Source organism: Camelus ferus, chromosome 14 (assembly GCF_009834535.1).
Source record: "Camelus ferus isolate YT-003-E chromosome 14, BCGSAC_Cfer_1.0, whole genome shotgun sequence".
In the NCBI taxonomy this organism is placed as follows: domain Eukaryota; kingdom Metazoa; phylum Chordata; class Mammalia; order Artiodactyla; family Camelidae; genus Camelus; species Camelus ferus.
Genome location: NC_045709.1, coordinates 26,337,779 through 26,354,272, shown reverse-complemented (window position 1 = coordinate 26,354,272; position 16,494 = coordinate 26,337,779). Strand labels below are relative to the sequence as shown.

General features: G+C 53.4%; 1 protein-coding gene across 6 annotated transcripts in view; it reads left to right on the top strand.

Moving 5' to 3' along the window:
* The window catches only part of ARHGEF7 (Rho guanine nucleotide exchange factor 7), a 104,105-nt gene that overhangs the window by 37,832 nt on the left and 49,779 nt on the right, over positions 1-16,494 (top strand). For 5 of the 6 annotated variants that reach the window (XM_032496615.1, XM_032496619.1, XM_032496616.1 and 2 more), the window contains exons 3-4: positions 11,084-11,168; positions 13,819-13,949. In XM_032496615.1, the coding sequence (XP_032352506.1) occupies positions 11,084-11,168; positions 13,819-13,949 (216 nt within the window). Of the gene's footprint in view, positions 1-9,092; positions 9,160-11,083; positions 11,169-13,818; positions 13,950-16,494 lie in introns of those variants that run through there. The other variant, XM_032496618.1, reaches the window with a different exon arrangement.

Here is a 16,494-nt window from a genome sequence, read left to right as displayed (position 1 = left end):
CTGTGAAGACTGTTGAGATGACGACAGAGGACTTAGACTTAGAATGTCACTAACGTAGTTGATAGAGCAACGGCAGGGTTTGAGAGGATCGACTCCAATTTTGAGACAAGTTCTACTGTGGGTAAAATGCTGTCAAATAGTCCTGCTTGCTACAGAGAAATCATGAGAGGAAGAGTCAATTGATGTGGCAAACGTCACTGTTGTCTCTCTCATTTTAAGAAGTTGCATAAGCCTTCAGCAACCACCACTGGAAAAGTCAGCAGCCATCAGCATCGAGGCAAGACCCTCCACCAGCCAAACAGTTATGACTTTCTGAAGGCTCAGATGATGGTTAGCCTTTTTTAGCAATGGAGTATTTTAAAATCAAGATATGTCCATTGCTTTTTATGTGACATCCGCCAGATTTTTATTTTAAAATTAAGATATATACATAATGCTATTGCAGGCTTAATGGACTGCAGTGTAGCATAAACATAACTTTCATATGCACTCAGGGACCAGAACATTCATGTGACTGGCTTTATTGTGACATTGGCTTTATTGTGGTGATTTGGAACCAAATCTGCGATATCTCCCAGGTGTGCCTCTAATAGCCTTTAAAACTGAACCAGCAGCTTGGTGGCGCCTGCGGGCTGACTGGCTCCTGAGTACCAGGCCAGCCACAGGGCGACGTTGTAAGGTGGGCGCAGTTAGCCCCGGTCCCTGGAGTGGAAGTGAGATGCAGAGCTGAAGTGATGTGCCTGATCGCTGATGTTCACCAAGTGCAGGGCCGATATTTGAATCCAGGTTTGTAAAGATTCCAGAATTTCTAAGTTTAAAACTAAAGATCAGCTGAAAGAAGGGGACGGCAGAGTCTGGTTGGTGGAAGCTCTTCGAGAGGGAGAGGCTGGAGGCAAGCTTGTGGGCCTGGGCTTTTGACCTTTTTAGGGAGCTCTTAACGTAGTGTCTATGATTCATGTATTTTGAATTCTTAATAAGTGTATTAATATAGATGATCTGCACTGTGCAGCTGAAGAGGGAATTAATTGCAGAATGTTAATTTTCTACACGTCCCCCCTCATTTTGGGTGTAATGCATAACTCAGTTAAAGCTGTTCAATATAATGAAGGATTTATAACTGAATTAAATCAGAACCAGTGGATCAATAGCAACTTTATTTAAAGCTTGAATCAATTCTGTTCTTGTTGCATTTGCTCATTGTTTACCTCTTACTTGACGGCGACTTTACTAAAAATTCTGATTACACAACAGCTATACGGATTTTGTGTGTGTACTGGTTATGATGTAAAATGCATTTTTGTTGTGGATCATGGTCAGAGTTTGGAGAACGTCAGTCAGATAGAGGTGTTTGAAGGACCAGGACAAGGCACTTAAGAGGGCAGGATGTTTGTGTAGTAAGTATTTTGTCTTGTTCCAACTTTAAATTTGACATCTCTTTGCCAGCAGAAGACCTGGAAACTTACCCTCTTGTTTTCCAGCATCTTGCTGGGATCTTAGTTCAGAATCCGGCCCCTGGAAGAGGAGAAGTTAATTTCTCCGTGACTGCAAGTGCTCCTAGGATGGCTGCTCCCCTGTTCAGATAGGATGAGCTTGTGGGGTCCTTCAGCCAGAGTGCTTATTGGATAGAATGTGTTCTAAAAACTGAAGAGTAAGTTTCGTTTCCCCATGAATGGGGAACAAGGAAGTGGGTCTCCAGGTGATGTCAGTCAGTCTGTGCAAGATTCATGAGGGCGTTCCTGAGCCTTGTCCTGAGGAAGCGCACGGCAGCACGTCTGTGCTGGAGGACACCGCGGGGCGCTGCCTGGCAGGTAAAACCAAACGAAAGTGGGATACGAGTCAGTGGCTGTGAGTCCTGCAGCAGGGACGGTAACACGGGGTTGGGGCTTAGAGAGAAGGGCTCCGGCTGTCCAGGCTGGCCGAGCCCCTGGCTGGGCAGGGCCTGCCGCTGCTTCCTGGTTGGCCCCCTGGCTTCTTAAGGTGATTTGAAGAGTGGAAGCGGTGAGATGTCCTGGATTTGATGACCTGCCTTAAATGGGAGTTAGAGGGGGGATTGTGAATCTGAGTGAAAATGTCTGGTCATAAGCGTAATTTTTCTTGGTTTTGGTTCTCCGTGAAATTGTCTGAACATCTCTGTGGGCGTTTTGATGGCATCTACCCTCAAGTTTCATGTCATGCACCTTCTGCTGTTCTGTCTTTTCTGATCGCTCAGATTTCCTTTGAGCTTTCCGTGCTGCCTGGGGGAAGTTGTATCTGTGAGGCACTGGTTAGTTTATAAAGTGCTTTCTCATTTTATCACTGTAATGGCTAATTCTTACAAAGCCCTTTGGATTTTTACCCGTAAAGTCGTCCCCTCATCCAGTTCCTCCTCTCCTACTATGCTTCTTTCCGGTTCACGTGAAAGAAAAGGATTTGGCACATTTGACTGTCTCCCAGCTCCCTCACCATCCCTCTGTATCCCAAATTTTACTCATTGTGCTGTTTGGTGATTCATAATTTTTCAGTAGTTAGTTTTGTACATAGTAAACCAGAAGTGGGTACTTCTTAGACTTTGCTCCTGTCTGGAAAATGAGGAACTCTGTGCGACTCTGTGGGGCCTCGGGGGCACTTTGTTTAGGCCTGGGAGCGTAGGCCGTGTTTCCTGTGCTGTTTGGAGGGGAGGTTGGTTACTGTCCAGAAGTTGCCTGTGTGCTGGGCTGCCGCCTCCCTGGTGCTCTGGCTGGAGAAGGCAGGCTTTCCCGGGCTGTTTAGGTCTGCGCCCTTCGGTGTGCTGGGATTGCAGGCTCCTCAGCACCCAGCCGGGGGAGCAGACAGGGAACCCAGAGAGCCTGCTTCTGTGCTGTCTCTCGGGTCTTGCAGCTCGTAGCCCGCGAGCCTGTCCTTTTCAGCACTGGCTTGTCTTTCGTCCCTCTTACATGTGGTCTCTTACGTGTAACGTCTGGGGCTTTTAGCTGCGCTCAGCTGGAGGAACAGGAGAGTGTCTGCTACATCTTGTTTGGAGCCGAAGTCACTTGTCCTCTTTACTATTCTGTCAACCGTGGCCTTGGTTCCTCTTCCTGTTTGTGACTGAAGGCCCAGTGGCTGATGTGAATGTGTAGCCGTGCTGGTGGTCCGGGACTGGCCCAGGATGGTGTCACTGCAGGTTGTGGCAGGACGGAGATGGGGTAGTGGTGGGGAGCTGAGGGCGGTGCCCCCAGGCAGGGTGGAAGGATGGATTTTTCCTGCATCCTGTTGCCTTGCCCCCTCCAGGGAGGGGACAGGTGAGAGCCCTCAGGGCATTCCATTCTCGGGTAGAGTTGCCTCTCCAGTTCCTCCTCTTGGTGCCTGTGGGGTGTAGGGGACTGGCAGCACCTCATTCACGTTAGGAATCCCGCGCAGGCAGGCAGCAGGCTCTCCTGGTGGGGTCTGGGGCGCTGGGCTACGGGAGGGAGTCGGGGAGGGAGTGGCCACTGCGCTGCGGGCCCCAGGCGCTGTTCTCCTGTCCTGGTGCTGGAGGGCTCCCCTCTCTTTCCCCGGGCTCTCACGAGTGCTGTGGAGAACCCCTCTCAGATGTTGAGATCCCGTCTACTTCCTGTTCTCAGGAATTCCCTAAGCCTCATCTGGACGGCTCCTGGCCTCTCCGCTCCCTCCTTGAGCACTGCAGTGGATTCCTTCTTTATTGCTGTTTTTTAAAGCCTGCCTTTTCTGTCATTGCAGTGGAGCCTTGGGAAGGTTGGGAGGAAGTGTATGTCTGCAGTTTACCATTGTGAAGCACTGCTCAGAGTTTGAGTTTAGAACTACTTACATGGAGTATTAAAGTGAACGCACTGTGCTTATTGCCCTTCTGGCTCTGATGCCAGCACCTAACTCACTGTCAGCCTGAGAAGTTATCGTGCACCTGCCCAGACCTTTCTCTTGTGGCCACTGAGTGGCTGCTTTCCCGGGCTCACCTCACTGTCCCTGGGAGACGGACTCGGAGCCCATTGTAGGCAAGTGGGCTGCTGCGCCTGTGTAGGGCATGGCTGAGCCCAGCCCTCTTCTCGGGTGCTGCCCTGCTTGACGTGTGTGTGTGTGTGTGTGTGTGTGTGTGTGGTGGGGGTAGGGAGGGGAGCAGCAGCGACTCACTGGGTTCAGTTCTTTGCTCTCCTCTGGAACCTCTGTTACGCCATCTTGGAGCCTTGTTTTCCCCTTTGTGAAATAGGATTGGCCTGAAACCTGCAGCCTGGCGCCCCGTGCCTCTTGGACGCTTCGTCCCTCCTCTCCCCGGCCTGGCCAGCCTCCGCTTCCTGGCGGACTCTGTTCGGACGGCTGCTGCTTTATGGAGGACGGAGACTCAGCGGCCTTTTGGCTGCGTCAGCCATCTTGCCTTACTTCTCAGAGCTTCGTTCTCCCTCCCCCTCAGCCTTCTTGGGAACCACTTAAAATATTGTTGTACAGGTGGTCCCTGTCCTGGGGTTTTGGGTGTTGATTACAGGGGCATCCACAAAATGATTTCATTGTCATTTTAAACTGAAAGAAACTGGGAGCACGTTGGGTGAAAGGCTGTGTCCTGACAGAATCCAGCATCAGACTTTAATTTTATCTCCAGGGTGTAGGTGTAGGTGGAATGAAATACAAAATCCACAGAAGCCAAGGAGGCAAAAATTCCCTGCTGGAGCTCTGTTTTTCACATAGTTCCAACAATATGGACCATTTGCATTAAACTTAAAAAGCACAACTTATTTAAGATTCATCTTGTTCTGAAATCACAAATTCCATTTGACAGTGTGATAGGACAAGATTATATTTTTAAACTTCGAGAACCACACTCCAGAACTGTGCTAAAAGTAACAATTTCTTGTGTCAAAAATAGCTTCCTCATAAACTCAGTGGAGGAGCTGACCTGGCTGGTTGCACTTGGAATATGAAGGCTGTGTAAGTTGAGAAGGTGCTTTGCCAGCCTTGGTTGTGGGGGTCTCTCTGTTAGTACTGAGGCGGTGGAAAGACTTCTCCACGTTGCGGGGCATTTTGTCCTTGGGTACATCACGGAGTGTCATCGTTGGTGATGTCATTCAGGTGTGAGCCATCTACTTTTGCTCCTGTGTCGGGGTGGTGAGGTGGGTCAGGTGCTGTGGCTGGTGACGTCTGGGGGTCCGTGCAGCCAGGTTGCCGTGAGTGTGGGTGGGCTCTGGGGAGGGTGTGTGGAAGCGGCAGTGGTAGCAGAGCCCCCTGCTGTGCCATCCCTGGTGGAGTCCGTCGGGCTGCTCTGGTTGGTCCTGGTGCTGCGTGGCCCCCGCCCCCCGCTTTGCACTGGGAGTCACACGCGGGCACAGGTTTGCTAGAAGGCGCCTGTCTTGTGTCGCCTGGGGCTGGCGCAGCTCCTTGTTGCTCCGTCCCGTCGTCCCTCGCTGTGTGGCTGGGACTCAGGGCGGGGCCGGCAGGTGCAGCTGAGGGGGTGGTCTTGTTGGCTGAGCTCCAGGGCTGCCGGCAGTTCTGTGGCCCCGTGAGGAAGGGCAGTCCTGAGGCTGCGGCCCACACTGAGGAAAGCAGGGTCAGGGGATGGCCTGGAGCCTCCGAGTCTGTGCGTGTGGTTCTTGCCCTTCTTGACTTGCTGGTTGTGCAAACCAGTCATTGTCAGCCGTGCTGTGAGGACACAAGTGTCAGGCTTCCCGCCATAGCCGGTGGGCAAGCTGTCCCAACAGGTCCTCAGCCCGGGGCCTTCAGGCTGGCAGCGGGTTCCTGACGACCGCCCTGTGGGAGACCTGGGTCACAACCCCCAGCCAGGCTGCTCTGAACTCCCGCTGCGCAGACTGTTGGCGGCTGGGCCTCTGGGCCTCTGGGCTCTGTTGTGGGGATGTGGCGGGCGGTGCAGGAGCCAAGGGGTCGGAGGTGGCTCCCGGTCCCGCCTGCCCTCCTTGCTCTGGGGCACCTGGCCGACGCTGGGGCACCTGCCCTCCTTGCTCTGGGGTGCTGGCCGACGGCAAGGGAGGAGAGAGTCTTCCGAGAGAGAAGGCGCTCTTTGCGGGCGAGCACGAAGACGCTGGTGTCTTGTCTTGGCAGTGTCTTTGTTTTTCTGGAGCTGCGGTCTGCCCTTCAGACCCAGTTCTGCTGGGGCAGGGTGGGCGTGGTGTGCTGCCGGCTCGTGCTAGAGATGCCGTTGGCCGGCCGCCCCCCACGTCTCTGGGGCTGATGGCACCGAGGTCTACCCTGCCATCATGTGTTAGCTGCGGACGCGGGGTCGCTCTGCTCTGTGCTCTGTATTCTGGGATCCAGGCTGATGGAGCAGCTCCAATTTGGGCCTTGCCGTTCTCATTTAAAGGAGAAGACTGGGAGGCAGGCTGAACACTCGGGGGTCCCTAAAGCTCCTGCTGGGGGCTGGCCTGCAGCGTCCTCCAGTATCTGGTACCTGGTGCGCACGCCTCACTGGCCAGAACCTGCAGGAAGGCATGGCAGTGGGTGGGGGCCCACACCCTCTCCCAGGGTCGCAGTGGAGGTCGCAGTGTCTTGGAGTTAGACAAGGGAGGTTGGAAACCAGCATAATGAGAGTGAACATTCTGGGTAGATCAGCATCCGTTCTTGTCTTGTGCCTTCGAAATCTCCTTATTTTACCAAATTAGCAGTTAATGCTTTCCTGAAAACCATGGTGGCTCTTTCTGCTAAAACATAGTCGTCCTCTGTCTGGCTAGAGCTTGCACATTTGGGAGCTCCTCCATGTGCACATGAAGTCACCCTGATGGCATTGCCCTGCCAAGAGGGGTACTGGTGACGGTTGACATGTGGCAGACAGCCTTGTCTTCCTCATGTACAGGTGAACCCTCCTTTTTTCAGGTGTTAGTTCAGTAACTAAACCTGACACTAAATGTGATATTAAATATAGGTAAGGAATATGTCAAAATAGGTTATTTCTAGGGGACTAGCAAAAGTTAAGGCTGGGAGGTTGAGTTTGGGCCAGGTTCTGGGTATTTGACGGTCAGGTTTAGTCCTCCTAGTGATGTCACTGGCAGTATTTCCTGGGGGTCAGTGGTCAGGGTGCTGGGTGCTCTGAGGACCTGGTTTCTCTGGGCTGCAGAACAGATGGGGAGGAAGGCCAGGCTGGGAACCTCTGATGGGTGGTTCCTAGCTATGTAGGCAGATTCCTAGAAGCCCCTTCCAAATGGGATCAGTGGGACCCCTGGACAGAGAGCCTCAGGTTTAATTTTCTTTCCCTCCCATTGCCAGGAGGCCATCTCCCCTGTTGAGGATGTCCTGTAGGAAGGGCACAGGTGGTCCTCGGGGCAGCACCGCCCACCTCAGGCACTGCCCTTGATGGTGCCCCGCCACCCACTTTCGCAGGCTGGCTCCGGGTAGATCTGTGATTGTGTGCTGTGTTAATAATGGCTGTGATCCCCTCTCTCAGACTTAACAGTGAGAAGGCCTTGGATGGCTCTGTGTCTGCAGATAGCAGCGGGGCGACAGTTGTTCCCGACCCGGGTGGCGTTCGGGGACGACGGCAGGTGCAGCGGGGAGCAGCCCGAGTGCAGGCTGGCAGTGTCCGTGTTCCCCCTCACAGGCTCGGGGTGCTAAAAGGTGAGCGCGGGGCAGGGTCTGTGTCAGGAGCAGCGGCTTCCAGCATGGGAGCCTCAGTGCTGGCGGAGGGGGGTCTCCCGCTGGAGTGCGACCTGGGGCGGCGGTGTCGTCCATGGAGGTGGGCGCCTGCGTGTGTGGGGTGTGCAGCCCGTTCTCTGCACCGTTTCTCAAGTGTTCTCTGGTCCTGAGCACCCAGCCATGCATGAAGCTGGTTTTGTTTTGTAGTTGTTTGCATTTTATTAAACAAGCGTTTCCCTTGGTAGAACGTAGTGACTGGTGGGCCAGTTTTTACAGGAGGCCTTGGGGTTCTGGGTGCAGAACTGAGAGTTTGATCTCAGTCATTGGTGAGGCGTTTGCCCGTTGCTACTTCATATCATCACCTGCAGCATCCTCAGAATCTTACCTGCTCCTCGTTCCCATTTAAGGACGGGACACCGGAGGCCCCCAAGGCTTCAGTAGCATAAGGCCCTGACTACTGGGGGAGGGCAGGGGGAGGCTTCAGGTTGAGAAGGATCGCCTGCCTCCTTCCCAGCACAGCCGTGCGGTGTTGGTCCAGCCCAGCCTCTCCCCTTGTGGGCCACGGTAGAGACTCTCCAAGTATTTTACGTCTCACTTTGAATACCCGGCGTCTCTTCCATCCTGGTTTCCTTGTGGTTTCCTATTGGTTGTATTTCATTATGCATTGTTGTTTCTGTTGAAAGTGAAATATTTAAAAAACTGTAGCTACTGAATTTAATATTATGAGGTTTGTTTGTTTGTTTTTTTTTTGTAGAAAACTTGTAGGCTTGTTTTGAGACTTGGGTTATTCTGCTGCACCTTTATTTCACTTAAGTGTAAAAGTTGACGGTGAGTATTTGGTCGTACACTTTTATGACTGGATCGATTCTAGGATCTGTGGGGTGTTGTGTCCCCTCCTCACTGCACGGGGAGAGGGTTGTGACCCTTCCTCCTCTCCCCACCTCATCCTGGGCTGCCCGGAATCACCTGGTGAGCGTCCCATTCTCATCTGGGGCCCCTTCCTCAGCAATTCGCGTTCAGTTGGTCTGCTCTGTGTCTTGAACATCTTGGTTCCTGATGTCCTGGGAGGCCCTGACCGCAGCCCCTCCTGAGAACCACCTGAAGGGGGACATAGGGGCAGCACCCGGCTCCGCCCCCTGTAGCCCAGCCCTCAGCGTGGGCAGCCCCCGCGGGGCAGGCTGTGGCTCTGGGACCCCTGATATGTGCCTGTTGGTGAGAATTTCCTCTTACTCTCGGAGCGCAGGCTTTCTCTGTATGCGAAGATTTTTCTGGTTTTGCTTTGTGTCGAATAGATTCCTTTTTCAAGAAATAGCCTGTTATCTTTCTCTAGAGAAGAACTTCAGTTAAAACACTTCATTGACTTAGAATATGCGCCTTTTCCTCTCAGTGACAAGCGTTCGCCTCATCTCATTGTGTAGTTTCCTGTTAGGAAGGTGGCATGTGTGTGAACTCACTTTGGTCTGACGTCACGTTGGAGCCCATTGGTGGACCGTCTCTGCCAACCAGACACTTCCTGGTATCCATGTAAGAAAGATATATAGTTCTGGAATAACAGGAAACTTCAGTTCTCGGCATCCTGTTTTTCTGGGTTTTGTGCCTCTCTGCCTCGCCACAATGAAGGTTAGTCGGTGTCTTTCTGTATGTTTCTTTTTGCACAATAGCACGATTTGAATTTTCCAAGCTCTCGAGTTAGAGCTTGAGGGCTGGGAGGTGTACAGATCACCTGCTCCCACATTTTACAGAAGGGAGCTGAGGCCTATGCAGGGTAATACTTTTAATAAAAAATGCAGCCCACCCACTAAAAAATGTACATGGGTACATCAGCCTAGACAATGAATGCTCCCATTTGACTTGGAATTTGTTTTAAAATAATAGATACCAGAGCAGATGAGTTAGCTGTGTTATAAGGTGATCTAAAGACTGTTCTGAGGGTTCCTTATTCTTATAGGCAGGGTCTAGCAGTCGTGACCTGAGCTGTAGTTTTGCTTCATCCAGATGAGGTGCGTCCGTGATGTGCTGGGGCTCTCGGGTGTCTGTGCTGTGGGTCCAGCTGGTTCTCTCCCTTCTCTGTGCTGGACGCTCTCTCAGCTCGGCTCCCATGGCCTCCATTCTAGAGGTGGTTTTTCAACTTCTGTACTTTCTTTTGTTCATGTTTAAATAACATATCTGGTGATGATTTTTTCTCATCTGGGAAGTTAAGACAGAAGACTATTAACTGGAGACTTCTAGGAAGACAGCAATCATTGTTCAGCTCCGGGATGGCTCCTCTTAGCTATTATTTGTGTGACTGTCCTCTCAGGGACATTCAGCACCACAGGGTGGCTGGTGGGTGGGTGGGTGTGTTATTTACCTGTTCAGCAAACATTTGCACTGTTACCTTGTACCGGCCACTTGCTGGATGTCATGTGCTGTGAAGTCAGCTTTTATAGATTTCAGTCGAGAGTGGCGTGTGCACATGGGATGTAAAGTTGTCGCGATGGGTGTGCTGGGGGCTTGGCTGGGCCCTGCCGAGCCTAGGGGGACATGGGGCTGGAGCAGTCAGATGAGAAGGGTGGGGGGCAGGAAGCAGAGAAGCGGGGTTCCTGGCAGGATGTGGGGTGGAGGGGCTGCCGTTGGAGGAGAGGTGGCGGGCGACCAGAGAGGAAGTCACTCCTGGGATGACTGTTAGTTCGTTTTTGTTCCTGTGCCAGAACCTTTGACGTATGTTAACACAGTTTACATTTTGTCACCTAAACACACCTTTCTGTTAATCGCATCTTTGAAAGAATTTTTCCATAACTTGTCTGTCACAGAGCTGTGGGTGATCTGATGCTGAGTTTGTGGGGTGTTGTTCAGGGCTTAGAGCTGTATGTGGTCAGTGTCTGGGAGTGAGATGTGTTTGTACACGTGTCGTGCACTGGCCGCGCTGGCTCTGCAAGGCTGGGTGTGCATCTCGTTCGGCTCCTGGGGTTGAGGGTGGGCGGGGAGGGCCGGCGGTGGGCAGGGGCTGACTTGGTCATGTCCCCTGTCCCTTGGTTGCTGAGATTGTGGGAGATGCAGATCAGACAGTCCTGGTCTGGCTTCAGCTCTCTGCCCCGAGGATGGAGGTGCCCCCCCAGAACTGCTGCCCTGCTCCCAGAGTCCTTCCCCTCCTTCCTCTTGAGTGTGTGCCCCGATGTCTGCGCTTCCCCTTCCTGCTGCTGGCCCTGGCCTCGGCTGTGAGAGGAGAGGAGGCCTCAGCAGGCCTGCCCTGCGGCCTCAGCCTCAGTCTAAGGAGGGAGGCTTTGCTGGGCACCAGCATCGCCCAGGTTGTGGCTGGGGGGGGTGGTGGGCATAGGGTGAGGAGCAGGTGGCTAGGAAACTGGGCTCAGGCCCGGGATCAAAGGGGCCCCACGAGGGAGCCTGGTCTGGCGTCCCGTCCCACGTAGGCCGGGCTCCCAGGTGTGCCGTGCCCCGAGGGTCTCCCCTGCTCGGCCTGTGAGTCCTCTTGCTGCTGCGGGGGGCGCCGGCTCCCCTGCCCCTCATGGGGCTCTGCTAATCCTGCTTGTCCACTTTTCCCTTTCAGACGTTTGATGCGAACGACTTGTATCAGGGGCAGAATTTCAACAAGGTCCTCAGCTCCTTAGTGACTCTAAATAAAGTTACAGCAGGTAAGTCTCTTTTTACTGAATTGGACGGGAGGGGACCACTGAAGGGCAAAGACTTGCTTTCCTGTTAGGAGGCAGAATGAGTGTCCTTGAATGAAAAAGGACTGCATTAATGTTAGGCTGTCTCTTCTGCTGCAATGGTATTCTTATTATTTATTCCTTGTTAGTCTTCCTCTGTAGGTCCTGGTAGATATCAAGTAGGTATTGACTGTTTTCCTTCCTGTGGGCGGAGACTTTCTGCCTGGAAGTAGAGCAGAGGAGGAAGGCATTGTCCACATGGGCGTTCTCGTGGGCTGCCCTGGACCTAGAAGCTCCTTGCTCTGGATTTTTATTAAGTTAATGCTGATTGAAGCATATCTGGTCAGCAGATCTAGTGACTGTTTTTGAGGTGTGGCCAGTTTTTTGGCCTCTACAGTAAACTCCTGCCTGGGCCAGGTTTCCTGTGGGCGACAGGGCACCCGGGCTGTGTGGTCTGCAGGTTCTGGGCCCCTCACTCTCAGTGGAGAGGGTGAGTGGAGGAGGCGGTGCCGGCCCTCTGGTGGGCTCCCAGACCGCGGTGAGGACTGCAGGGTCTGTGCACATGCTCCCAGGGAGGCCACACTGGCCGCGGGCTGGAGAAACTGGGTCTGGAGAGTGTGTGAGTCTAGAAGGACTTGGTGGCTCTTTTGTTTGAAAGTCATCTTTGCTTTCCCATTTACCTTTACAGATTGTAGTTTCAGATTTATGGGGGAAGTTGGACCTTGACAGTCTCCTGATCAGGAAACTTGTGTTTATCTTGTAGGGGGTCCCTCCTAGTTTTACACGTTGGCCCTTCAGATGGGTGCACTCGCCTCTGTGTGGAGGGAATAGAGCCACGACACTCGGGGCCACAGGACCGTCTGCAGTGACCCTCCCGCCATTTGTTTGCTGGGAGGGCTGTCAGGGTGCGGCCGCAGGTGACACGTCAGTAGTGGGGACGTGAAGGCCGGGAGCCGCGTCTCCGGTTGCCTGTTCCTGTGGCTCTTACCCCCTAACAAGGAGGTGTTTCTCCTGTGTTCTTGACAGCATCGCATGCACACTGGCTGTGGAACGGGGAGCGCTGTTCTGAACAAAGACCTGTCGGGGGTTCTGAAATAAACTTGGTACTTTTCTCTTCAGACAAGATGACAGCCTTCTCAGACGGAAAGAAGTTTTTGCCTTTTGTTTGCTGGCTCTTAATTTTTGTTTTTGAAGTCAGTGCGATGGAGATGACTGTATCTTTATTAGACCTCAGCTTTACGTGGCTGACTTAGGTATAAGACAGGTGCGCCTGCTGCTTCCACGGTCGTTGGCAGCCTTCTTGAGAAAAGCCTGTCGTCACCTTCCCTCTGCTCTGGCACTTAAAGGAAACCACGTGTGTTCTCCTGGTGTGCGGAGACAGAAAAAAGATTGGTGCTGGGGAAGTAAGAGGTGTCCTGGAGAGACTTCCCTCATGTTAAGTGTCCCCTGGGTACGGCAGGCGGGCAGCCACTGGGGCAGCGTCTTCACAAAATGCCCTTTGGGAGCTGGTTTGTGCTTGGGATTGCCCAGGCCTCTGTAGGGAGCACTAACACTCTGTGGCATTACTGCCAGCCCTGAGCGGGACCTGAGAATCATAGGGACCCTTTGGAGGTACAGACTCAAGACTGAGATGTCAGGGTGGTTTTTAGGGCAGGGCTCCCAGACGCCAGGGCCTGTGGGCCCGGCAGGCAGTCTGGAGGAGGGGGGCAAGCAGGGGGTGGCCCTTTGCAGCGCTGGGCCGGTCCAGGGACCCAGACCCAGTGGTATCCCAGCCTACATGCTTAAGGGACAGCTGGAAACCTAGGTTTCCCTGTAAAGGCCTCACACTTGCAGTTGTTGGTAACTAAGTTGGAGTTTTATGAGACACCACTTAAGCCAATCCAAGCATCTGCTGGAAAGATAGGACCTGGAGACCAGCAGTTGCAGGGTGTTTTACCTGGGGGAGGAGGGGGAAGCCCCTGTGTAGCTGCAGGGAGTTTCTAAACCTCGTGCATCTCACAGCAGTGGTTTCCCTGGAAAACTTTTTTGGGGTCTCATGTCACTTCTGCAAAGTGGGTTGCTAACATTGTCGTGCGGGTTGACCTGAGTGGGGTGTGCAGTCCTGAAGGGACTCCAGAGAGAGCTGAGCCCCTAGTACCACCTGGGCTGGTCCTCTCAGCCGCTTTGCGAGGGGAAGAAAGCGTGGCTGCCTCCCAGCTGAGGAAATCATCCTCAGAAGGGCCTCTCTGGCCAGAAAATGCTAGGAGGTTTCTGTTTGTTTTCAGTAAGACAGTCTTTTCCTTTCTTGCAAAATCACACTCACTGCTTATTGTCTGAGGTATAATCCCGGAGGGTAGGCGTGCGGTGGGGTGAGTCCTGGGTGGTGCTCTGCTAAGTAGTTGCATGTGAGGGGCTTACTTTTTCAAGGTGAAAGGAAAGTATTAAAAATGGTTACAAACACTTTACAAACTTGAAACTTACCCTGAAGAAGAACAGGTGAATAGTCATGTCTGGTTAATTTCTGGGCCGGTGCCCGAGTGGGTGCAGGATGGCGCCTGCTCCCGCTCCCCTGCAGGGATGGGATGCGGGGCCCTTGTGCGGTGAGGGTGCGGGGTCAGGCGCTCAGCTCGCTCTCTTCCCTCTGACGCCCTTGCAGACATCGGCCTGGGAAGTGACTCCGTGTGTGCCCGGCCCTCATCTCACCGGATAAAGTCCTTCGACTCCCTGGGATCCCAGCCTTCGCACTGCCGGACTTCAAAATTGTTCCAGGGCCAGTACCGGAGCTTGGTAAGTGAGAGCCTGCTGCTGAGAGTGGAGTGTGGGACACAAGTGTGTGCGGACCTGTGTGCTGGGCGCTCGGACCCATGGAGGGTCGCCGGCAGAGGGCGCTGTGGCCCTGCTGCCTTCACTCATGTTCTCCACGTGCCCTGCTTAAGGACAGCTCCTGAGAAATTGGTGTATTTGGGGAGTTACAGTCTAAGATATATACGTCTGTTTACCTGGAGTGATGGGTACTTTAAAATGTTTCCCTGGTTCTGCAAATGCGAGTATAAGCCCTTTTTGGGACTAGAGGAGAGGTGGAGTGTGTGAGGGCAGCACTCTGAGACACCCCGGGTTGGGATTATCAGGACAGTGCCAGAACGCTGGACAGGAAGGCACGTGAGTACGTTACAGGTGCAGGACACTGATGGGTGCCACTTTGTAGGGTGAGAAAGAGGCCATTAGGGTCCCTGTTTCCAGAGGACGTGGGCTGTGCTCTCTGCCTGGGGGCCACCTCTCCGCCTTCACCTTCCTCCCGTCTCAGCTTTAGTGAGGAGCAGCGTCCGTGCAGGACGAGCCCGGCCTGCCTGAGTTGACAGGGGACACTCCCAGGTGGAGCCGAGGCTGGTGGGCGCTGCCTGTGTGGCAGCTGCCGCTCCAGCCGCGTCCCTGTCCTTTCCTCACAGCAATGACGGCGGCCACTCTTGATCGGCCTGCTGTGGTTTAGACGGTTGGGGAGGGTCATGTTGAGCCCAGATGGCGACCAGCTAGAGTTTCCAGGAGGCTTTAAAAAGGGGAGGAGGACCCCACGAAGTTAAGCCAGTGATGAGATACAGCCTTTCCAGCTGCCCGAGACGGCAGGGCGGCGGGGGCCGGGTGAGGAAGTGGGAGCCCGGTGGGGTGTCCTCTCACCCGCCCTCCGACAGCGCCTCCAGAGCACGCCTCCCGAGTGGGGAGTTTGTGGGTTCAGAAGTGAAGGGTCTGGACTGGCCACCTGTCCTCTGTGCCCCCACCCCTGACACCTCCCTGTCCTGTTCTTTGTGGAGTGTCCCTTTCTGAAGTAGGAAAGTGTCACTGTGGGCCTAACCCATGACAGTGGGGTGGACGTGGGGCACCTCCTGTGTGGCATCCCCTCGTGTGGCCCGGCTTGACCCCTAGAGGCCTGCTCTGCGCATCTGTTTTTTTGTTCTATGTCGTGTTCTGTTGTTGGACTTTGGCACCAGCTCGTGGCTGCACGTTTTACCCAAAGCTGGATACATCACAGAAAGGATGGTGTGGTGGAGGTGGAGATGGGGACAGACGGCTGACAGAGGGGACAGCAGTTTGCGGCCTCTAAGCCAGTCGCGTCCTCCGGACCAGACGGGGGGCAGTGTGTCCCGCCCGAGGGTGAGGGGATGGCGGTCAGCCCTGCATCCAGGCCAAGTGTTGCAGAGAGATTTCTTTACTGACTATTCTAAGTATTAAATATTAAGTATGCGTTACATGTACAATTCTTCACATAAATCTGTAATGTATTAATGTGAATTGTTAAACATTCATGACTCACAGCAGAGCATGTGCAAACTCAGGTTTAAGCAGATGGGTGCGTATGAGGTGCTCAGAGCTCCGTCAGCTTCTCTTCCTGAAGTTCTGCTCGGCGCTGTGTTTGTGCCTTGTCCTTTTCTGTCCCTGTTCAGTGACACGTGCACTTGGTTGAGAGAGTCAGGTGATCCTCGCAGACCTGCTGTCAGGAAGAGTCAGCAGAGTCGGCTACTTCCCGTTTTTTTCTGTTGGTTCTGTAGGTAATTGTCTTTGTGTCTCTACCGAGAAGGCCTTATGTAAAGCTGGATTTTTTTTCCTTTTTTTAACTTGACGTGTTATGACTGTGGACTTCCCCCAGGAAAGAGGGGGCTCTGGGCTCTTCCACGCCCCAGCCTTCACCTGCTGAGCGCAGCTGGGTCCCCCCGTGGCTGAGCCCCGCCTGGCTTCGTTGAGTGGATGTTGGTACAACATCGTTATGACCCAGACTCACCACGGAGCCACCCTGTGTCTGGGACTGTTCTTTCCTGATGACATTCTGTTGCCTGTCGAGTTTTCTGTGCACCGTTTGCAGATTGCAGGCCCAGTCTTTTGCCTTTTTTGAAAGAGTCTCTTCTTGGCCACTCAGACGTGTTAGGACTTTACGGTTGCCTCCTCCTAGGAAGCGGCCCACTTGAGGGCTGGCTGGCTGGTTGCCACCAGGCTGCGCCAGCTGCCGCCTGTGACTTCATCAGCCCTGCAGGCTCCCTGTGACTTGAGCGACTTCCTCTGCCGCCTTATGTCTTCATTTTTTCTTGGTTAATTCATCTGTTTTGGAGTACGTCTTTTACTAACTTCTTGAGGAAGGGCTCAGGGGAGGTGAGGTTTTTCAGACCCTGCATATCCTCAGATGTCTTTTTAAATCCAAATACTAAGAGTTTTTGGCCCTTTGGCAGTTTAATTGTGATGTGGCTTAGTCCAGACTCCTTTAGGCTTATCCTGTTTGGGGTCCACTCAGCTTCCTAACTGTATGTTTGCGTCTCTTGTCGCATCGAGGACTTTTCAGCCTTATTTC